We start from the raw sequence: 24594 nt of genomic DNA on the forward strand, positions 1-24594 counted from the left end.
GTTTTCAAGTCGATTACCAGCCGTTCATATCTATTGCTCTTTTTTTTTTTTTTGTCGAATGTTCTTTACTTATTAGTATACTATGAGGAAAAAAAAATTCTAACACCATGTTAGAGTATGAGTTTAACGTTTAATTCAATTCCATAAAATTAGTTTTTAGGATGACAATTTTCTAAGCTTTATATGTTTTTATGTTTTTACATTGAATATATCTCCGGTCGATGTGAAATGTTAACCACCTTAAAGTTAATATCCGATTGGCCACATTCTATGATGTTTAGCTATTTTTAAATACACTTGCAATAAACTCTTATAAGTTGCAATTAAGGCGAGACATGGGTGAATGCAATTAAAATGACTTTCGAACATTCCTCTCACACCTAGGACAATGAACCTGAAACGTGATATTGTGGATGGACCAACAAATAATTTAGAATATACTTTATTATCAACTTGAAATAGAAAATAAAATTTAATTAATTTAATAATTTTTCAATACAAGCATTAGTCTATATGGTTACTAAACTTATTAAAGAAAAGGTTAAAATATGTTTTTTTTTTCTATAAATATTAAAATGTTCAACACTCATCCTTGAAAAATTTTGAGTATGTTTTTCGTCCTCACAAAATGTAAATGTGTGATATTTTGACTCGGAGTTGGATTCGGAAAATTCAATCCTACATTGTCATGTTTGGTCCTCGTCAACGGGTCAACACATCAACGAGAGTTTACCACGTGTCAAGTTTTTGTTGGTTATCTTTTGGGCGCACAATGAATACAAGGTTGGTGTCGTTTTTAGTATTCAATTGATGTTGTTTTGACTGTGAACCCACTCTCTAGTCAGTGGTTGCTTACCCCATTTGAAATTTGTGCAAGTCTTCACAGAGAAACACATTGTGGGATGCACTATGAGAGACACTGTGAGAGAGTTGTTGCTATTGTGTGTTATTTGAAATTGAAGGTGGTTGAAACTCAAAGGTGGTGGTGTTTCGAACTCAAAGGTGGTCCTAGTCCCAAACAGGAAGGTAATGTGATTTAACTCTTTGACTCTTTCATTCTATATATTTTGTGTTTGGTTGTGGTTAGGGTTTCATATAGGCTTGGGTTATTCAGCTGTGTTGTTCAAGGTTAGGGTTTGTTTGGGTTCGAAGTGAGTTTAGTTCATGGTTGATGGATTTGAATGCGAATTGGGCTACGTTTTTTGTAGGTTTGATTTGGGTTATGATAGAATGGGATTTGATATTTTCGAATTGAATTGAGGGTTTTGGTCATTGTTGACTGATTTGTGTTTGATTCTTTATCAGGTATTGGGGTTTTCGGTTGTTATTCACTCCGTAGGCTCGTGGGTTATGAACCCAACATTAAAATGAGAGGGGAAAAAGGAGAATGCCTATCACGACTTGGATATTGACACATGATCATTCCTTGAAGTTGTGGACTTGATACACAATCTTGAGTATTCAGTTACTGGTAGGCTTAAAATGTGGTGAAAAGGGACTGATGCTGATTATGAAACCTTAAGTATGGGGGGAAAATGCTTGTAGTTGTGGCCAAAGATGCTAATAACCAATAGTGTCCTTTAGAATTTGTTGTTGTTGTTGAGACTAAGAACAAGGACAACTGGAAATGGTTCTTAAATGGTTCTACAAAATAGCAACCAAAATCGAAACAAAAGGTAAAAATTACTTCCTACACTATTTCAAATTTTGTGGGATTTTTATTCTAAACATGTCTACTTATGCAGGCAAAGGAGAAGGCTAGTTTTGTCCCGAGCATGAAGGGCATCAATAAGGAAAAAGGATTTGCTTGCAAATTGCACTCCAACACAATTCCTAACAAAGATTGTGAATCAAAAGATGGTAAACCAAAGTAGAATAAAAAAAGGAATAAAAAAAGGACAAATGAAGGAAGGGTTTGTTTCTGGATCAACACATGTGAAAAGGAATCAAGTTAGGCATTGATGTGTGGTGGACAATGCTAGTGGAAGTTTTTTTTTTTTTTTTTTTCATGTATTTGCTGATTGGGTGGGATTTGTTTTGGTTTAATTAAACAATGAGAATCTTCTATGTAGTCTTTTTATGAAATCCAAAGTATCAAACATTGTCTGTTTTTACTTTTACGATGAGACAATGGTTATTATGTTATGTGATTATTAAAGGCTATCCTTATCAATATTAAACTTTTTTGCTATATTTTACATAAACTTTGTTGTTTCATTCAATACACAAATAGATGTTATTAAATTGTGTTCAAAGAGAATAGGTAGAGGATTTTCAAGTCTTTTCACAAGGAATGTTTTACAAGTATTTAAAAAGGCTATAATGTAAAAGTCCATTATTTGCTTGCTAAACTGAATTATTTACAGGGATTGTTAATAATGACCAAATAACTTGTTACTTTATTTCATTCAAAACTTATTTAATACGAAAGAACAACCTTTTCATTGCTAACAACATCACCTTAACTCATTACATTCTAGAATTACATTTCAACGGAAAATGAAAATCAATGCCTCTAACATGGATAGACACATCACCAAAAGACCCATCAACAAATACACGTTCTTTGTGTCAATAATTACTATCTTCTGCAATTAATATATTCCTTTGAGCCTCCTCTAACCGTTGCTCCAGTTGTTGTTCTATCCTACGAGTTGTGCCTTATCTATCAAAGAACAACTCAAGTGAATTAAGAACAACTCAAGAGTTCAAGATAAGAATCAAGAAGAATTCAAGACTCAAGAAGAAAGTCTAGAGTCAAGAATCAAGATTCAAGACTCAAGATTCAAGAATGATGAGAAGACTCAATCAAGATAAGTATTAAATTTTTTTTCAAAACTTTGAATAGCACATGAGTTTTTGACAAAACCTTTTACCAAAGAGTTTTTACTCTCTGGTAATCGATTACCAGATTGTTGTAATTGATTACCAGTAGCAAAATTGTTTTCAAAAAGTTTTCAAATTGAATTTACAACGTTCCAATTAATTTCAAAAAGCTGTAATCGATTACAATGTTTTGGTAATCGATTACCAGTGCCTTTGAACGTTAAAATTCAAATTCAAATGTGAAGAGTCACATCCTTTCACACAAAAGCTTTGTGTAATCGATTACACTAATTTGGTAATCGATTACCAGTGTTTGTTTCTAAAAAAATCAAAAAGATGTAACTCTTCAAAAAGGTTTTGACTTTTTCAAATTGGTTTTAAGTTCTTTCTAAAAGTTATAACTCTTCTAAATGGTGTTCTTGACCAGACATGAAGAGTCTATAAAAGCAAGGCTTTGTTTTTCATTTTCAATTAATTCATTCTTTCATACTTTTACTTTTCCAATCAATCCTTTACAAGCCTTGAATCTCTTTGAACTTCTTCTTCTTTGTACCAAAAGCTTTATGAAGTTTTCTGGTTTTCCAAACCTTGAAAACTTGTGCTATTCATCTTTTCATTCTCTTATCTCTTTGCCAAAAATAATTCGCCAATGACTAACCGCCTGAATTCTTTTGGTGTCTCTCTTCTCCCTTTTCCAAAAGAACAAAGGACTAACCGCCTGAATTCTTTTGTGTCTCCCTTCTCTCTTGTCAAAGAATTCAAAACGACACAGTCTGAGAATTCTTTTGATTCTTCTCATTCCCTAATACAAAAGTGTTCAAAGGACTAACCGCCTGAGAATTCTTTTGTATCCCCATTCACAAAGTATCAAAGGTTTAACAGCCTGAGATATTTGTCTTAACACATTGGAGGGTACATCCTTTGTGGTACAAGTAGAAGGTACATCTACTTGGGTTTGACTGAGAACAAGAGAGGGTACATCTCTTGTGGATCAGTTCTAGTGGAGGGTACATCCACTAGGTTCAAAGAGAATAAGGGAGGGTACATCCCTTGTGGATCTTTGCTTGTAAATGGATTTTTACAAGGTTGAAAGAAATCTCAAGGACCGCAGGTCGCTTGGGGACTAGATGTAGGCACGGGTTGTTGCCGAACCAATATAAAAACTCTTGTGTGTTTGTTTCCTTCTTCCCTACTCTTTTACTTTCCGCTGTGCATTTAATTTCTGTTAAGTTTCTCTTCTACTCCTCATTCTCTTAACAATTTAGTAAAAGCCTTATAAGAGTAATTTTTAATTAGTAAAGGTTTAGGAATAATTAATTCAACCCCCCCTTCTTAATTATTCTGAGGCCACTCGATCCAACACCCATCAACAAATACACGTTCTTTGTGTCAATAATTACTATCTTCTGCAATTAATATCTTCCTTTGAGCCTCCTCTAACCGTTGCTCCAGTTGTTGTTCTGTCCTACGAATTGTGCCTTATCTTGGATCAACATCTGATGCTCCTCTAACATTGACAGGACCCTCAGCCCAATAAAAAAAAGTTGCAGGTAGTTGGACTCTATAGCAGAGCACTTACCATCCAGTTTCGACATCTCCAAAAACGTCTTTCGAGGTTATCGGTGCTCCTTGAAGTCACCAACAACATGGGTAGTTTGCACAGGCACTCATCATTTGTCGTAAATGAAGACTCTGACAACCTTGGAGCACCTCATTGCCTACGGCCCCCAAAAACTCCAAATCTTTCCATTGGCGGGTCGTAGGTAAAAGGTGGAAGGTAAAGGTTGTAGTTCAGAGGTGGAAGATGAAGGTGAACACAAATGATCCAACGGAGGAAGATGAAGGCAAGCAATGAAGGTTTTGTTGAAATAAAGCATAAAATTTTTTTTACGCGTATGACATGACCACGTAGGATCCAAGAGTTAAAATATCACACCTTTACATTTGACAAGAATGAAAAACTTACTCAAATTTACAAGGATAAATTTCAAATTTTTTATATTTTATAGGGATAAAAATATATTTTAAATAAAATTTAAATAGGCTAAGCCTAATAAGAAAGAGACGAAAAATATGAAATGTAAAACCTTTTTTTTTTTTTTGCAAACTATAAACTCTTTTATTGATTAGTAAATTTTATTGGAAACATTTTTTTTATTAATGATTAAAATTTATTGAAAACAACAAAATAATGAGTGTGACTCATTAGATAAGAAGTGAAAACTCATAATATTTTGTAATTTTTAATATATATATAAATCAATAGTTTAAATCTATAACACTTTATTTTCATGTGAATGTTATGCGTAATTAAGAGTGACATGGGTGCATCCAAAGCAAATGATTCACTGTCCAAAACAAAATATTCACGAGTACTTACCCATATCCAATCCTTATACTCGGTAAGTGAATATTTACCTTACCCATCATGAGTAATTTTTGTGCCCACTCATGAATCTAATACACATTATCATCCTTAATTGTAGAGACTAATTTTATTCCTAAAATTAGTCAAATTTGGCTTTCGCTTGGCCAAATTCTTTAAGAAGAGGCAACTCATAATAGTTGGCCAAGACACAACTAAGGGTGTGTTTGGATTATCGTTTCAAGGCTTCCAAAGGTTAGGTTGAACTTTCCTAGGTATGAAACTTGAGCTCGTCCTAGATTGAAAAAAACATTGGTTGAGTTGAACAAAACTTTTTCCCACACACACACCGGAGTTAATTTAACACCTACCCCAATCCTTGCCCTAGTCACAAAAACTCGACTAAGCAAACTATAAAATTAGAAGGAAAGAAATAAACAACATAAATCTAAAACATTGACGAATAATAGTTCTCCAGACTCTAGAAACATGCACACATACATTACGATCACCTATTAAATTTATGGATAACAGAATTTTCACCGAAAGACATAATATATATATATATATATATATAGAGAGAGAGAGAGAGAGAGAGAGAGAGAGAGAGAGAGAGAGAGAGATGTATATCAGTTGGGAAATAATGAGAAAAACTAACAAAGATACATTCACATTTATTATTATCTAATAAAACTCGTTCAATTGTTAGTAGTTAGATTCAAACTAGACATAAAATTGAGAAACTTAGATTATATTTAGATATCTAAAGCGATTGTAATTAAAAATAAATAGGTAAAATAAAATGGAGTATAATAAAATAAAAATAATCATATCGTTATTTGAATATTTTATCAAAATGGAATGAGGTCTCCATTCCGTTATTTGGAATGTGGATGGATGGAAGGAGAAGAGTTATAACATTGTTAGAGTGATTACATATCATACCCCAAATTCGAAGGGAAGAAAATGAGAATATTAGATGGAATGGGATAAAATAGACTATCAAATTAAAGGAAAAGATAACTTCCAATAGAATGACAGACTTGCTAGCAATTTAAAGGAAAAGATATATAGGGTCGTCTAATACACTCGAGACCCAATCTGATAATGCTTTAGAACCATTTACAATAACCGTAAGCAAACCTGAAAACCAAAACTACGATAAATTGTAAATAAAAACTGTTTTTCTTCCGAAAACCAAAACTTTGATAGATTGTAATAGAAGCTATTTTTCTTCCAATAAATATTAGAGAAGGTAACAAAATCTACCAACATCATCTGCGACATACATTAAAACAAGGAAAAACTCTAAGGTGCTTTGGGAATAATAAATATCTTTTGCTCTATAGTTTTGAATGTGTACCGCCTAAGTTATGTGGGCCAGTATATCTATAGCACATAGCAAGGGAAATTTCTTTTCCCTTAAAAACCTAAAAATTTCTCTTGCGAAGATTGCTTTGCCATAAAAGGTTTCATCCTCTAGAAAATGTGGGTGAGTCTGTAACGCATGCGCATGTATCTTAGAGCATCTACAAGATACTTGATGCAGAGTTGAGGTATTTGCATGTTGTTTGAAATGTGAAAAGGGTTTACAATCATATTTGGTTAGTTTAGCAAGTTACATTTTTCATGTAATAAAAGATAAAATTATGATGCCTTGATCACTATAATTCGCCTTCAATTTATACTCATGAGGTTAGTTCCTTTCACAAGCTTCCAACTTCTTGGCAGAACCTTCCTCCACCAACCAAGTTCGGTCCACACCCACAAGATATTACCGTATCACAAATATTTAAGAAAAAAAATCTTTCAAATCCTCCTCTAATAGTGAATTTTCTGTAGCACTTTATGCAAATACATCTTCCAAGTTCTAAGTCAGATTCTAGAAGAAATGCCATGATATTGTTCACAGTAATAAATATCCAGAGTGAGAAGACCACTTATCAAGCATCTTTGAATGCTAATAATACTGCTACTGTTTACCAAAAAACACGAAGAGCAAATCCATACTCATCCTTTGTATATGATTATTTCCTTATGTAAGGTTCTTTTGTGTCAGGAAACAAACCTGAGTTGATCACTCGACTTCCAATCATATTGAATGACTAAATTTGACCAAACCAGGAAATTATATTGTCCTGGAATCTGTTGTTGTCTTTAATTAGTGCTATCAGATGCTTTAAAGCTTTTGAAATTTCATCGTAACTAGGATGTGATATATCACCTGCAACACATAGGTTTGTCTCTTGCCCCTCTATACAATCCAGCTACAACCAGGCATCTTTTGGATATATTTCTGTATCAATGTTCTGATGCAGCATACATATTAGAAAGCAGTACACATGGAGAACAACTTTGGGGTTCTAGCTCAATCAGTTTCTTAGCTGCCCTCTGTCCCCTTTTTTCATCCCCATGTATTCTGCAAGCACCCAATAAATTGGCCCAAATTGGGTTCAACTTCTAGTTTGTCAATGAACTCTTCAGCTTCTTTGAGAAAACCCCACCTACCAAGAAGATCAACCATGCGGGCACAGTGACTACTCGGGGCTCGATGCCATAATAGTTTACCATGACGTAAAAAATTTGACGACCCTCATAAACCCACCCTGCATGGATACAAGCGGTAAGCAGTCCAAGGAATGTGTGACATCATCTGGGGTAATGCATGATTGAGTCATTTCATCAAAGACCTTCAGGGCGCATTTTGCATAACCATTTTTGGCAAATCCAACTATCATTGAATTCCAAGAAATCACATCCTTTTTAGTAGCCAATTCTTCAAAAACTTGAACAGCACTTTTTATATCCCCGCATTTTGCATACATGTCTACAAGGGCACTGCTGGTTAACTCATCTAAGTCAAAACCAGTATGGAAGATTAGAGAATGTATCTCTCTATCATGTACCATCATGCAATGAGGATAAGAGAGCACAAGTTCGAAGAACAGTAACAAATGTTGCTTGGTCAGGTAAGATATTGTTGTCATGCATTTCTTGATACAAGCTTAAGGCCACATCACTGCACTCATTTTGAATATGTGCTGAAATTAAAGCAGTCCACATCACAGTGCTTTTAAGGTTAGAAAACTCCGACATAAAAGAATTCGCTACCACATAAAAGACCCCTCTTCACTATAGCACAATGGATCAGCATTCCTAAAATTACCTTGGCAGAACCCTTGCAAACATCTATGAGGCTTGCAAATGTAATCTCAGATGGCTTCAGTCCCAATATCTGCATCTCATAAAGAAGATTAATAGATTCTTTTGTGTTTTTTAGAGCATATCCTGCAATCAGAGCATTCACAGAGACCACACTCTGCTCCGGCATGCTAGAATAAATTTTATGTGTATCTTCGATGTCCCCGCACTTTGAATACATGTCAATAAGAGAACTTCCAGCAAAAAGGTTTGTTTCAAGACCCAACTTAACTGACAGGCAATGGAACTGCTGTCATGATTCTAGTACCTTAATATTTTCACAAGCACTAAGTTTACTGGCCAAAGATACCTCCTCAGGTACAATGCCATCTAAATTCATTCTCTGAAACAAACTGAGAGCACCAGTCTCCGCTTCTTCTTGCACATATCCAACAATAATGGCATTCCAGGAAATATGATCTCGGTATGTCGTGTGCTCAAACTGTTTGCTGGCTTCCTTCAAAGCCCCAGCCTTAGCATACATATCTATCAATGCATTGTTGGCAAATAAATTGGAGGTAAATCTTTTCTTCATAATAGCTGAATGCAACTGGTAACCAATATCTAGGCATTCAAAGCATGCACATGTGCTCAAAATGCTAGTGTAGGCAAATTCATCTAGGTGAACGCCACACGTTGTCATATCCAAGAACAACTCCATGACATTACTTAAAAAGCCATTATGTGAATAAACTCCAAGCATGGCATTCCAGACAATCATATTTTTCCGAGATATAGCATCAAATACTTGGCGTGCATCGTCCAGCATTTGACACTTACCATACATGTTGATCAAAGAACTTGCAACATATATACTGGATTCAAAACCGTGCTTAATAGCGTGTGCATGAACAAGCAAGCCATGATTAAGGGCAGCTAAGCTGGCAATTGCACTTAAAACACTAGCGCCACTTGGTCTGAAATAGCAGCAGAGGTGTGCATTTTGTCAAATACGTGGAGCGCCTCATGGGGCAAGCCGGCTTGAACGTAGCCAGAGATTAAAGCGGTCGAAGAAACAGTGTCGAGGTGGGGGAATGGTGCGAGCACAAATGAGAGAGTTACATTTGGCGTAGAGATGTATAAGAGCGCCATGAAAGAAGGAGGTGGATTCAAGGCCGGTCTTAATTACACAAGAGTGAACTGCCCTGAATTTATGAAAGAAGCATAACACTGAAGGACCCTTTCGCTGTAGTAGTGCATCTATATCCCCTTCTCTGCTTTCTTTCCAATTCCAATTGCATACATATGCACTTGCATGAACCCTCAAGTGAAGATAAAAGAGAGCTTTGCGGTGGGTTAGCTTTCTCAGTTAACTAGTGCACTGCAGCAGCTTAAGTTAGTTTAGTTAAGTCTTTCAATTCAAACAGCTTGCTTCTCATATGATGTCAATGCCTTACTCCCACAATCACCACAAACTTGGTTTCCCTCCAAAAATCTCTTCATAAATGAATTAAACCACTTGTAAACGTATACCTATACTTTGATTACCTCGAGTTACTGACCATTCCTTTAGACTGTAAAGCAATAGAAATATTATCCTTTAAAGTTAAAGCGAAATATTTTTTTTATAATTACTAATAAATAAATAAAAAAACAAGTCAAACATGCTGTAATATCTCTTTCCTTTTAATTTTTAGGTCTAAAAAAATATATATAATTTTAGTGCTATAATCTATTTTTATTTTTATTTTTATATAAATTTAAGACTAAAATGTGTTTTTCGTTCTTTTAAAATTATCAAAGTATGAATTTCGTCTCTCTAAATTTTTTTGAATGTTTTTCGCCCTCTTAAAATATTATTTTTTGACCCGGAGTTAAGCTAGTTTGATTTTCATACCTACGTGTCACTCAATTCCCACAAATTGCAAAAAATTGCCACAAATTTTCAAGATGGAAAAGCATTATCAATGAAATTTAAATGAATGAATCTAAATGCGGCCTATAGGCTAAAAAGTATCAAAGTTAAGCATTAAATAACACACATTAATTGTAAAGGGAATGAAGGAAAAATCTATACAAAAAAATCTCTTAAATGTTACCAATATAGACACCTAAAAACAAAATGACAAAGCACTCAGTCGATTAATAACTAACCAGAACTCCACAATAGGAAAAGCATTACCAATGAAATTTAAATGAATGAATCTAAATGCGGCCTATAGGCTATAGCAGACACAAAACATGATCTTGGACTTGATCTCAACCCTTAATAGGTTTCCAATAGCTTAAAACAAGAAACCCCAAAGGCACAAAGGAAAAATAAATAAATACCTCTAATTTCATCGCGCAAAGATTGAATCTGGGCAAAACAAAAGGGGTTTGATTGTTTGAAGGCAATGGAATTTGGTGGGGCATGTGCAAAATGAAGGGGGAGACAGTGAAGGAAGAAGTTCATGCACCGATTCCCCAGCTAGGAGGGTCGTGCATGGGCTTGACCCAACAATCATCCAAACACTTTGCACCGGTGCCGATCAAACCCAAATCAATTACGAGGATTTATAGTGATGGGCGAGGGTGGTATGGTGGTCGCCATGGTACCAACTATGGGTTCACGGTGGTGCAATTATGGCTTAACGGTTGTCACAAATGGGATTGAAGATTTGGATCTCACTTAGGGGGGTTCGATCTAGGTGCAACAACAATGAGATTGGCTGAGGGGTATTATTCTCTATGTGTTCGTTCTAGCTATGATTGTTGAATTTTTGAAGATGAAGTTTAAGGAATAAGTGTTTGAAAATTTGTGGCACTTTTTTTTTTTTTTTGGCAATTTGTAGGATTCTTAACCCCCAAAAATTGTAAGAACAATATCTAACAACTTGACCAATTAGGAAGTGACATGTAAGCAAGGAAGTAAGACGTTCAAACCAAAAAAGAGTAACATATTTTAATTTTACAAGAATGAAAATATAGACAAAAAATTTATAGAGACAAAATTCATACTTTAGTAGTTTTACAAAGACGAAAAATATATTTTAATCAAAATTTAATTTTTCATCCTTGCCGTTTTAAACATTTTGATTTTAATCCCTATTATTATGAGGATCAAAACTAAATTATGAGGATCAAAAAGAAAATTGTAATAACAAAAACCTAAATAGAGTGAAAAGTTATAAAAACCAAAAACCTAAACTTGTGAAATTATGGGACCAAAAACTACATTTTTGGTATAGGAACTAATCAAGGCAAACAAGAGAGAGAAAAAAATGTATTTAACAAAAAAAGAATCAAATTTCTAAGGCCTGGGGATTGATAAGAAAACTTGCAATGACTTTTGTACAAGGAACTACGAGTTAAAATGGTACAGAAATAAGTTTTCAACTTATACATGTCAAAACAATGACCCATCATATCCTTGGTACTTTTTCGTCCCCAGTTAACCATCTCGTCAGCCAGCTCGGATCATCAACATAGAATTTACAAGATTTGGGAATAATCCCAAGGTCAGCACCAACTTGGTCATACTCCTTTAGAGCTGCTTCCATTTCTGCTGCAACGACAGCATCATTAACAATTTCATATGAACTCGTGCTTAAAGCATCTGCATAGTGTTGCTCCTTCTCAGGGTCATTTTGGAAAAGTTCCAAGGCAGGTCCCTGCATGTATGCCAAGGATGATGAGGGTAAAAACTACATTTTGGCAGCAAACATGCATAGACAAGAATAACATAAGACGTCCTAGAGTAGATGTTATTTTATCTGCCTCATTTCATATTTATTTGTTTATTTCTTTCTTTATATATTTCTGGCGTGTTGGGTTGTACAGCTAGAACTTGATGCGAGTCAGACCTTGGATTTATTATTCTTACAAGACCAAGAAGATCCTTTCATGTGTCTGTACAGTATACAATAGGTTGATCACTCACACAATTGTGTTTTTACCCCACCAACACGATCTGCAACAAAAAAGATAAAGACAACCGATGGGCCCACAACAACTGGGCTTCCAGTTAATGTATACAAGAGAAAGAAGAAAAGGATTAGTGCTTAATTGGGAATAGGAACTCTGTTTGAGAGGCAGTGGAGGCTTCTAACAGAATGGACAGCTGTCCTAAGAGCATTGGTAACAAAGATGCATGGGATCATGCAAAGGAGCGTGAGTATGAAGGGGAGAGGGGGGTATTTTGTCGTTCTGGGTGACAATTGCCATTGGGCAGAGTAGTCTCTCTTCTCCTAGATATTTCTTTCTTTTACAGTTTCCACAATTTTTTGCTCATTACATTGTAATCAAAGCTCAGTTCTCAGTTCACCGACTTCCCTATATCATTTCAATAGAAGTTTCAGTTCCTATTAAAAACATAACATACAAATTAACCCAGCAGGTAGTTAAACTAAAGTAGAGGTCTGTAAGTCTACTATAGTGCCTTGTTTGAAGCAAGCAATGGTGTCTTTCTTCAATTAAGTCTAGATTCAAAGTAGTATATGCATTTTCATTATTCATGTTAAATTGCATACCTGACATAACTCAGCATAATGTTTATATATCTCACTGCTTTCATCTTGATCGCCGAGGAGACTACCTCCATACCAACCGTTGGCCTCATTTGTTGAGGTCATTGTAAGGTACCTACAAAATCAAGATTATAAAAGAATCATCTGTAAACTGAAAAATCTAAAAGCATCAAATGAGAATGAAGAATGTGGGACTGTCTACAGTGGCCATATGCCTCCAAACGGACACCACAGGATTATCAACCGATCAGGAATATTTAGTGGTAATAAAACAATTTTGTTATCTGGTAGTTTTGAATATAGTAGATCCCAGAGTTGCACTTACTAAGCTTTTAAAGGAAATTCTTTCATGAATCATAATTTAAATCAACTGTAACATGGTTATTGCTAATTGCAGAAAATTAACTAAGTTTAGAATTATATGTGGCCATTTAAAATTTTAACAGCTCTAGCTCCACTTAACAGATCAGATTCGAATGCACTAAGCTTGGTCAGTTAATCAGCATATCTCAGCTCTGTCTAAAGCTAACAAATCGCAATGCCCTAAGTAAACATACAAATGGGTTAGTGGTGACCTAAATTGAAAATGTTTGCCGATAGAAAAATGACCAAATAGGATACTGAACATCAAAGGAAAAAATGGAAGGTGCATCAAAGTCTTGAAAGGATAATGCACTTTTCAGATGCATACCTTTGGAAAACATCCTCTTCATTCATATCATTGCCAGAGGAAAGCCAATTCAAGTCACAAAAGCCATTAGCATGAGATCCTTCAACGCCAGATTCACGAGAAGCAACTTTTGCAGCAGAGGAACCCTCTTCATACTTTCTCTGGCCGAAAAGCCAATTTGGGCTTTTGAGCTGTATCTCACTGGGAATCAACAGACAATCAGCGACTCAACAAAATTACCTCAAGTTACCTATAGCACAGAATAGCTTTTGCTTTCACACTAGTCAGACAAACTGCCCACTTTTTCCCATCCAAAATGAGAATATACATGGTTATTGGTTAGGGTGGAAGGGGTGGCTGACACAGAAACTAAGTTTAAGCAAGGAATTTACATTGATCTATAAAAGGAGTCTCTAACCTTACAGATAAGAGAGATCTTCTACCAATCATGGTACGGAAAGTAACAAACTAATTAATGGTTTGTTTATATTAGATGTTGTTCAAAGCCAGTGGAAGTTGAGCAAAAGGAATAATAAGCTCCTACAAATGCTACTGAAAAAGTGTGAAAAGTGCAATGGGAATCAAAGTTTTCCCTGTTTGTTTTAGTGAAAATCTTAGCCAAACACTGCAAGTTGTTCATAATTACAAAATATAATAGGCAAGTGGAAAACAACCAAAGAAAAACTATGTAGTGCAGGGACATAACTAAAAATTTGGTAAAAGTTCAGGGACCCGCAGAGTAATTAAACCAAAATAAAATTCAGAAGTAAAAACATTAAACAGCAACTCAGAAAAGAGAAATTACGCTGCATCAGGTGCTACACCACTGTTTCCAGAAACCCCACCTGGTCTCTGATCAGGCTCACAGCATAGTCTTACATTTTTTATTTTACTACAAGTCTTTTCAATTAACATGTCAAATGATGTCAACTTTATGCGAGAGAAGTCATCTCTACAAGCTGGTATAGGCATGAATACCATTCCACCTCTTCCAGAAGGACTGATATTTGGTTCAGAACTGCAAAATTCAGGAAGAAATTGAAGATTGATAGGGAAATAAACAATAAAAATATGTGTAAATACAAAAAATGAGAAAAACCAATGCCAAATGTAACATATCATAGAAGCATGTCACTGATTTTAATACCAGCCATTTTAATAAGGAGGACTCACCACTTCTCAGGAATTAGATCATCCCCAATCCCAGATACATGGAGATAATAATCTGAATCCAGCTCCCAGAGAGCAGGTTTCCCTTCCTGTGGTTGGAAGTAACCTAAAAACCTGGCAATAGAACAATGCCTTAAATATTTAAAATTATTTATTCAAGACATGATTAATTAAGGGAAAGAGTATTTGAACATTAGAAACCTAAAAATATAAAATCTTACTAAAGATGAACTATGAATTCCATCTAGGAAAGGAAAAGAAAATATTGAGATAAAATAGGTGGAAGGAATAATACAAGTTTATTGCATCTTGTTTTTCACCATCTGTGTAAGCATTGCTATAGTATCGTTTTATGGATTTTAAAAACTCTCTTGATTGTGTTGTTGCTTTCCACTTTCCCTGCCTCTCTGGAAACACCTGTCATTCACCAAAATATATGTTACATATATCACAACAGCTGCAGAAGAAGATGCAAATAAGCAGTTAGATATTTGTCGGCAGATTACATAAATTTAGAATCCCACAAAATGTCATACAGTATTGTGAGCAGCAGAGCCACCGTATTGCTGGGCAAGAGCATCTCCCATACTTTGATACATATCCATTAGAGCTGCAGCAATACTACTATCAGGATCCACTTTTGGAACATCAGTCAAACCCATTGCATGGAGCTGGCGTCCTAAAGCTTGAAGACCATAAGCATACTGGGCAACATTTGTACGGTCCAAGCAGTCAATGCAGTTGGTACGGAGAACTCCACTCTGAAAATGTGGTGCATCACTACCAAAATTATCTTTTTTATTCTGATGGTTCATGTCAGTCTCTTTGTCTTGATTAACCACAGAATTTAGCATTTCATTACTGTTCCCAATCCTCACAAGATCCCCAGAACTAGCTCTCAGATCTCTCACTGAAGTATCCCTATAAAAATACACAATGAGTTGAAAATAAAAATAGAACTTCCTTTCTCTAAATCTTGCACTTTTACAATTATAAAATAGAACTGCAATAATATTAAGCAAAAAAAAGAATCACCCGGAAATAACACTGGCATCAATGATTTTATATTAAATCTCCAACATTTTCCATTTTTCGCTAGAGCCTCTACTGATATAGCCACAAGTGTTGTTACCTTACCACCATCAAAATAAAATAATCATTGAATTATATTATGCATTTAAGTTTAAAGTTATGGTAACGATATTATGTGTTTATAAAATCCAAACCATACATCTAATCAACAACATAGACTTAAATGTAGAATTACAATTTATTTTATAAATCCTTGTGCAATACAAATATAAAACCAGAATCAAGTTACAGTTCTAAACTACATTTTCCCCCCAAAATGGAGCCTAGTCTTGAATGCCCTAATTGGAGAGATAACAGAGATATTTGACTACTGGTATAATGCTAATATTTCTTGGGAAGCATTGATACGAATACCTAGCAGTCCATTATTGTCAGCAATCATCATTATTCATTACAGATTAAGTCAAGTTTTCCCTCAATCATCTAAAACTGATCATCCAAAGCAATCTTCCACTTCGAAGTCCAAAAATAGATAACACAGGAAATCTTAAGAATTATATGATCAAAAAATGAAAAGAAAGGATATGAACTTATTCAATCATTTTATGATTTTAATGGAGACTACTAGTTCTATATCTTCCTTAATTGTGGAAAGAGCATACATAACAGTGAGTCTGTCTCTATAACAGCAGGTGGTCAAACCTCACAACAAAAGTTATGAGGGGGAAAAGGTCACAGACCCTTGCATTTTTCATATCTTTGCTTTCTTTCAAGTTAAGAGTTATGCTTCAACTAATGTTTTGAATGTTAAGTAATAATTTCAATGATGGACATACCTCCCTGTGCTTGTTCTATTGCTCTTGTTGGCTCTCTTAATGATGCTGGTTTTACCACTGTAGTAAAACCCAGTTAAATCAAGCGCTTCACTTGCTACACCTCCTAAAACTGCCAAAACATTGGCAGACTTGCTTTGAAAATGACAGAGAAGAATAGAGAATAGTCAGATTTAAATTTGAAATGCAAAAAAAGAAAAATGAAGAGACTGCCACTGAGAGAAAAAAGATAAAACTTAACATGCTTACCTCTTTGCAAACTTGTGAAAATCCCAGTGAATAAATCTAAGATGGTTCTCTACTGGTAGAATTTGGTTCAGATACCCAACAGCATTTGCAAATTCACGCCTCAGCATCATTTCTCGAGGCCGCTTCTCAACTGTCTGTATTTCATCATTTAAATGAGCAACAAGAAAGTATAAATTATCCCTTTTATAAAAGAAGCAATTCAATAATGCAAAGAAAAAAAATGAGGAAGGAACAAAAAACATGTAAATTCATATTTGTTAACTTTTTCAGCACTAAGTATTTTTATATGAGGAATTACCTTAATCAAATTAAGAACAATAATTGGATTGCCATATCTCTTAGCTAGGTCTTCAAAATGCAATTTTGTTGCTTGGTATGTTGGATCATACCTCTGCACTGGAAGTCAAAACAGGGGGGGCGGGGAGAGCTAGATCTATTATAAGTTCATAAAATTTAATAATGAACAGGATAAATATTAATCTCAACTATTTTCATACAAATTATGTCAGGCTTGGGGCTAAATCTTGATGCTTCTTGTGACCAGAAAAGCGGTATTGATCCACGCATTTGCACAACTGAACTCATCTTTCCCTTGCAAGAGCCTGATTCTTCATCAAGGACAATCTGCTCTGTCTCAACATCATTAGCAACCCTCCCCCGATCATTCACACCCCTTTTCAAGTACCTGCAGAAACAATTCATGACAAAGAAAAATAATCCAACTGTTACTATTTTAGCCGGATAGACACAATATAGAACCAAATATCATTGCAAATTACAAAATACAGATAATTCCTGATATAAAAGAATATGCCATGTTTAATCACTGCTATATAACCAGCACAGATTTGCTAAATATGAAGAAAAAAAGCATCAACAAGCAAATGTTCAACCAATAAGTGTACAATGGACTCTCTGCTCTAGATGAAGGCCACAATAGAAAAAGCTTTTGTTCAGCAACCACTGTAAAAAGTAAAATAAACTATCCTATAGAATAGAACACTTGAGAACAATTAAAATATGATAAAAAAAATTATACTTCTGGGGCAACTTATTTACTATAGAGTAGAAGTCTCCCCAGCCATAACAATAATGATAAGCTCTAGGAAAAACAATCCAATGCCACAAAACTCAACATATAAGAGATTCTTTGCAAAGCACACCAACAAATAAGGTACTACTCATTACATTAAATGACACCATACAATTCAAAGCCTATAATTAGTCAAATATACAAAATACATACAACTACTACCATAGCATCACAGCCTAAATAATTGCACACCATATTTCTCCTTGCAAAAAAGGACAACTTGAAAAAAATAGAGGAATGATAAAACGAGTTAGGCAAGAGAATCACAATAACAGGCCCCCAAATCTATGCAACTTTTTAAGACTTAATGAATAAGGAGAGATCATGAGTTTAAATTCTTTGCTAGGAAGTATAAAAGCTACCCCTTTTTTACAAAACCACTGGGAAATTTGGTAAACAAGTAGGAAACAATGCGCTACTGAAAAAAAAAAATCTAAAACTAAGAATGAAACCTGGGTCTACATAAATAAAGAAGACATTGAAATGATCTTTTTAGAGAGAATAACTCATTTCTTTTTCAGAACAATTCAACATACCTTCAGCATAAATAAAGAACAATACGCAAGCTCCTTTAAAATAGACAGTTGTGATAAACAGATCAAGGTGATGGGATGGACCATGAGAACAATTAAAAGAGGAGAAAAGAAAAAAGTTGTGCAATATGTATCATCAGAGGGGAATGAGAAGGAGAAAAATAAATCATACACGAGTTCAAAGGAAATGACTGAGTTGGAACATATAAAGGCAGTCTCAAACATGATGTTTCAGAATAACTAGGAATGCAGGCCATATAGGAAAAACAGGGACATTCAAATGAGAGATGGACAAAGGTGGTGAGAACAACCAAGAGCAAAGAATCATGAAAAGAAAGAAACTAAGAAAATTCTCTCAGGAAGAAAGAGAGAAAGAATTCATGATGCGTCTAACTTTTTTTTTTTTTTTTTTGCTCAGCAAAAATATATAATTTGTATTAGATGAGTACCAGAGGTCCAAAATATTACAATTAGTGATGCCAAGGTCATGGTTCCAGATCAGACTTGAAGTAGTCTAGATAGGAACCATATCTTGGAAAGCAGGATTACATATTTTGTAATTACTGTAAAGAGAGACCCTCCACTAACAAGTGAAACCTAAACTGAGATTGCTGGACCAATGATTAAAGCTGGTCCCAAAATCCTTTTCTAGATTGCGAAGCCATGTCCAAAGTAGAAAAGCTGCATTGTCCATGATGCATCTAACTTGATTGAGGAAGAACGAGAGAAAGATATCATGATGCGTCTAACTTGATTGAGGAACAAAGCAAATCTTCCCAAACTCTCCAATAAAGGATAACCTTATAGAGGTATCCATCGCAAAGAGAGAATATGAGGCTAACCTGGTTTGTTGCTCCTCCTCCTTCAATCCTTCCCTGGACAAATCACAGCAAATAATAGCCTATGGGGATAAAACTTACTGTATAAATGCTACCCAAAACGTTGAGTTTGAAAGACACACAAATGTAATTTGTCACATGGAACATGATATATGTGTTTTATACAAATTGCCCATTGTAGTGGAAGTGGAAGTGGAACACACGTGCAATGAATTTGAGTATGTAGATGCTCAGACATCAAGGCTAAAAGCCCATAAGAAGTCAACCTAGCACAAATAGCCTTCATGTGATGAGATTTGGTCGATTAGACTCCCCATACCAACATATTTATGATTTTTTGAAGAATCAAATCCTTATAAATTGACTCACAAGGAATTTCTAACTTTTCCACTAGATAAAATCAATTAATCTAATACATGGAGAATTTATTATACTTATACACAAGCAGATTCATTTTTACAGTCTTTGCTTAAATCCCTTGATGGTCCACAAAGTAAGACCCCTTTCTCATCCTTATACTACAACAGCTTTTCCTCAACTTGATTGTCCTCCACTGTGGTTGCCCAATTTCTAGCTTTGACACTTTGGTAGTCAAACATCCTTCCAAACTTTCATGTTTTTAGAAATCTAAATGAAAGCCAGAAATTCTTTATTCTATTCATTTCTGTAATCTTTTGGATAAAAGAGCATAAACACCAGACAACTTCTTTATAATAAATATTTCTATAAATTTATCATTTGCTTCCAGTTTGGAATTGTTCCCCAACAAGTCTTTTTTTTTTGTTTTTGGAATGAAGCACTCCAAAGATTAATGATTTATTATTTATACAACATTGGATTAACAACTTTTGTTATATTCAGACAGAATTATACAGTTTCTCATTAAAGGTGTATTGGCTTGTGCTCAATCAACTGGCACATCAAATGTAGGAAAGGACTAAGACTTGTAAGGATACCCTACGTCAGTACAATCTTCAAACATTAGAAATTTAGAATATCCTTCCTTATCTAACAAAACACACCAAAAGCAGTTTATAATATGGTTTGACTTGGTCTCTAATGTGTATTTTTTCACTTTTGAAGGAACTACAACTATTATCCATCCTATCAACCACTATTGTTTGCAGTGGCCTAGTCATTCAAACCCCATGTAAAATTGCTTCAGTAATAAGATGAAAAATAGGAAACATTTTCAGAATAGCAGATTGTTTCATTAACAATTCAGAAAAGAGAGAGAGAGAGAGGAGGAGCAATCTTAAGTTATTATATATTTGAAAAGAACAATCATATATGGCTACAAATTTAACAGAACAGTTCTAAGGACGAAATTAAATATAACACGAAAACTTAGAGAATGCTTATCTAATTTAAATTATCACAATTATTTCATGACATCTGAATCGATTGTACAATATGTGGAGCATGAATGAAATATCAAAATAAGAACATACCGTGTCCCTGCAAAATGTCTCGATCGTCTAGAAATCAAGGAAACACTGAAGTCCCTCCCAAAAATTGATAGACGAATCTGCCATTTTTAAAATCCTAAATTGGTTAAACAATGACAATCACTAGGGATAGTTAAACTAATTGAGAGGACAACAAAATCATGTGATAAAGTGGGGGGATAGGCAACGAAGCATATTTGTATGTGTATGTATCTAAATCTAAATTTGTATAAATAGAAACTATATAATCATGTGGACCAATTATATTTCCAAAAGGAAACAAATTATTGAAATTGATAACCGCGAAATTTGAGTAAAATTGATAGTCAATTTTGGCTAATAATGATTGCAATTTCTTTACTTTACTATTGTTTTTAATGAAAAAATCAACATCTTTGCAATTTTTGATGAGCAGAAGTCAAAAGAAAAAGATTTCAAGTACTTTAAAGGAAAATTGATGCAAAAAACTGGAAGAAAAGGTCTTAATGAAAAGTTAGAAGAATTGGACAACTCGCTTAGTGCGCACCCTTGCTTAGTGGACAAGTTCAGGCTTAGCACAAAAAAGGTTCACGAAGAAGCCAAAGGCGCACTTAGCGCGAAAGCCCGCGCTAAGCGCGAAGACAACATGAAAAGAAAGCTACCTTAGGCCTATAAAAGGAGTAGGAAACAAAAGAGAAAGAGACATCGAGTCTCAGAGCTCTCTATTGAAGATATCCAAAGTCTGAGCCTATCCTATGAGCAAACCCTCCTTCTTTAGTCATTCCTCCATTTCTTTCTTTTAGTCATCCAATCCCTTCTTCCATCCACATTAGTCCCTGAAGTGTAAAGCCTCTCATGGCCATAAGAGGCTAAACCCCCTCTGTTGGGAGCCTAACAGTCAACACCCTTGTAATGTAACTGCTCTTATTATCTATTGAATACAATTTCTATTTCTATTGCTTCTTTTTTGCTCTTCATCTTTATTGTATGGTCTGATCATCCATGTATTAGTTTTAGAGATTATACATTGAAAAATGATAATTTCTAAAGAAGTAGGAAATGACATCTAAACAATTCATTGCTAGGGATAGAGTGACTTTGTTTTGCCTCTGCATATATCTCCATGCTTAATGCGATTTACTATTTGGGAGAGAATAGATAAATTAGACTTTTCATCGTGAGGGATCAAGGTTGAGTGTTTTAGTAGATGTGGGTGAAAATTGAGAAAACATTTAATAGAGAAAAACATTAATATTGCATCAAGGGTAGTTAGACATGTTAGGCCCCAACATATTTAAATACTAAAGTTATCTTTTGCATTAATCTTGTTTATCTTTGTTACTCTTGTCTTTTTAATTTCCAATTATTTCTTTCTTATCTATATTGCAATTCCTTATCTCTTGCTTGCAAATTGGATATACATCAATTCAAGTACAAACAAAGTCCATGTGGACTCGACACTTGGACTTCTATTTTAACTTTACTACTTGTGACAAATTGGTACACTTGCCAACGAGTTAACATAAATGAAACACTTAGATAGCTCTTCTGAGGCATAAAAGATCATTTACATCAGAAAACATGATTGAATGAAGTCAATGAACTAAATCTCCCAAGAGTTGCTGCATTATTGATTATTTCTCCTTCTTGATTTGCTCATTTTGGAGCATATATTATAACCCTATGGTAGTACATTCCTGATTTTATTTCCAATGGAATTTGTATTTGAATCTAAAAAAAATTGCTCTTATTTGTTGGAAAGTGAATAAGGCACAAGAAATGGGCTTTACAGGAAAACACCCTAATGGAATCTAAAGACAAAATCCCACTATCAACTGAATGAAGTAACAAACATTCAAGAAAGCCAGGGATTTGAATGGTCCCATTTTTTGAGTTTTACTTATAAAACTATTCAGGAAAAATGACTCCAAAATGGTTTTGAAATCAATATTTCTTAAAAATATGTTAAGGTGAATTATTATAGAAATAAGTTTTAGCATATACAAGTTTTATGACAAATCTCATTTCTTCCAATTACCATCAACCCCATCCCATTTCATCAACCAATAACGTATTCTGTTCTCAGCCCTCATTGTTACCCCAGCAATTGGCAGTAATTATTGCATTAAAGTAAATAATACAAGAACCTGAAATTTTGTCAAATTGGTCCATACAGAAACAAGCTTTTACCAGGCCATTATCATACGATTAAGCAGTAAGCCAAACCATTGAATTCAGAAAAGATTCTATGGTGGTGTGGTGAGATATAGACTTTAAGATATTGATGAATGACAAACTTGCAAAAGAAATAGAAGAATCGGTGGCAAGGACTACAGTGTATCTGCCAACCTCATTCTCATCCAAGTGATCAAACCAAGATAGGGAAAATGAAGGCATTTTGTTATTTGATTATTGAACCCAACCACGTGTTTATTCTATCCCAAGAATCCCAAATTCAGACAATGTTCATCTTGCTCTAATAGCAGGTATTATATATATATATATATATATATAAGTAAATTCATCATGGATTTTTAATGAAAATGCATGGTCCAGAAAAGAGTATCTTGCTCAAAAATAAAATATTCATTTGTACGTTTATCATAAAATAATTCAATGTGTTTTTTAAGCTCACATTGATGAATAACAGACAGCAGAAAGGAAGCAACAAACCTGCCTAAAATGACCATGAACTAAAGCTACGGTCCAAATGGTGTTATTGCATCTTGATCTGATTGCTTGTGTCAAATACGCATTCCAAACAAAAATGTTATCATATGACATCCCTTCCTCTTGACTGGAGCCGGAGGAGACGTTCTTTTGCAAACTTTGCATTATAGGGTAATTGTAACTAAAGAAAAAATCCTTGGTCAAATCGACACTAGACAAAAGCTTTTTGTACCTGTAGTAAGAAGAGGTAATGTTAAATTGTGTTGTTTAGAAATGGGATAAGTTAGAAGTAGTTACCTGAGCTCAGTCTTAGAGTGAGCTAAATCAGATTGAATTGAAACATGTGGAATGGTTCTCAATTGGCTCTCCTTGATGCTATAGATTGCATGGCCACAAATAGAACCAATTTGTCTGCGCTTAGTAACGAGAATCAAATAGTAGGACTCGAGAAACTTGATGCAGCCTGGAGTGGAGAGAAACAAGAGCATTAGTATTGGTATAAATATAAATGATTCCGGCAAGGCAATTGATTCTCAGAGAGAGATTAGTACTAACCAGCAATCCCGAAAACCTTAGCGACAAAAGTGAGGCCGCCAGTGGCCCTGTTACCTTCAGCAATCCGCTGGAGCAAGCTCTTGATTTCCTGGGGAGAATACAGCACGGGGTCTTGGCTGATATTCAGATCCCACGCCTCTGATCGATCGATTTTCAATACCCGGAAGAACCTCTTGTTCCGATCACTTCCGATTAGGTAAAACCTCTGCAATTCAAATTCAAATTCCAATTACAAAATATTCGATTCCATGATCAATTAATTAATTAATAATATATAATTTCCTACCGCTCTGGTTTCGTAGAGTCTGAACTTCTCCAGGGCGTAAGAATCGGGATCCAGTTCGGGATCATTGGAAGGGTGAACTTTTGCGGTTGATCCCATATTCTTATTCCCCGATTTCGCCATCTATCTCTCTATTCTCCGACTCACTCATACCCAATCCAATGCTTATTTCTTTCAACTTTCAATCCCATGACCGTGAGGATGGGAACAAGGCACGTTGGAAAAATTATAAGAGACAAGCTTCCAGATAAATTCATAAGAGATAACTCAACTTCATCCTCCATGGGAAAAACAGGAATCACTCATCTTTTAATAAATTATGTAATAAGGGATGTATTGGATTAAAATTTTGAAAAATTATTTTAATATAAAAAAATATTATGAATGTTAAAAATTATAT

At 34.7% G+C, this 24594-nt stretch overlaps 1 protein-coding gene, 1 long non-coding RNA gene and 1 pseudogene across 3 annotated transcripts; 1 reads left to right on the top strand and 2 right to left on the bottom strand.

Annotated features, from left to right (window-relative positions):
• Window positions 1-4: 4 nt before the first annotated feature.
• LOC102663709 (uncharacterized) lies at window positions 5-2140 on the top strand. Its single transcript, XR_415609.4, has 4 exons — window positions 5-783; window positions 878-1026; window positions 1306-1676; window positions 1746-2140. It is a non-coding gene; the product is annotated as an uncharacterized lncRNA (long non-coding RNA).
• A 4302-nt stretch (window positions 2141-6442) lies between these two features.
• LOC100820608 (pentatricopeptide repeat-containing protein At3g09040, mitochondrial-like) lies at window positions 6443-9335 on the bottom strand (annotated as a pseudogene).
• A 2303-nt stretch (window positions 9336-11638) lies between these two features.
• LOC100804786 (phosphatidylinositol-3-phosphatase SAC1) lies at window positions 11639-24516 on the bottom strand. Of its 2 annotated transcripts, XM_006585683.4 has the most exons (17): window positions 24198-24516; window positions 23912-24116; window positions 23654-23819; window positions 23360-23588; window positions 20711-20787; window positions 19263-19295; window positions 17292-17479; window positions 17093-17190; window positions 16795-16928; window positions 16549-16680; window positions 15217-15601; window positions 14976-15097; window positions 14684-14794; window positions 14316-14528; window positions 13532-13711; window positions 12844-12955; window positions 11639-11985 (listed from the first exon to the last, which is right to left on the bottom strand). In XM_006585683.4, exons 1-17 carry the CDS (start codon window positions 24315-24317, stop codon window positions 11737-11739), a joined length of 2754 nt encoding a protein of 917 aa, XP_006585746.1. In that variant the 5' UTR covers window positions 24318-24516; the 3' UTR covers window positions 11639-11736. The 2 variants fall into 2 exon arrangements, with proteins under 2 accessions (XP_006585746.1, XP_003531829.1); XM_003531781.5 differs by lacking the exon at window positions 19263-19295 and having other exon boundaries at window positions 24198-24515.
• Between the last annotated feature and the right edge of the window lie 78 nt (window positions 24517-24594).

This window comes from Glycine max, chromosome 8 (assembly GCF_000004515.6).
Source record: "Glycine max cultivar Williams 82 chromosome 8, Glycine_max_v4.0, whole genome shotgun sequence".
NCBI lineage: Eukaryota > Viridiplantae > Streptophyta > Magnoliopsida > Fabales > Fabaceae > Glycine > Glycine max.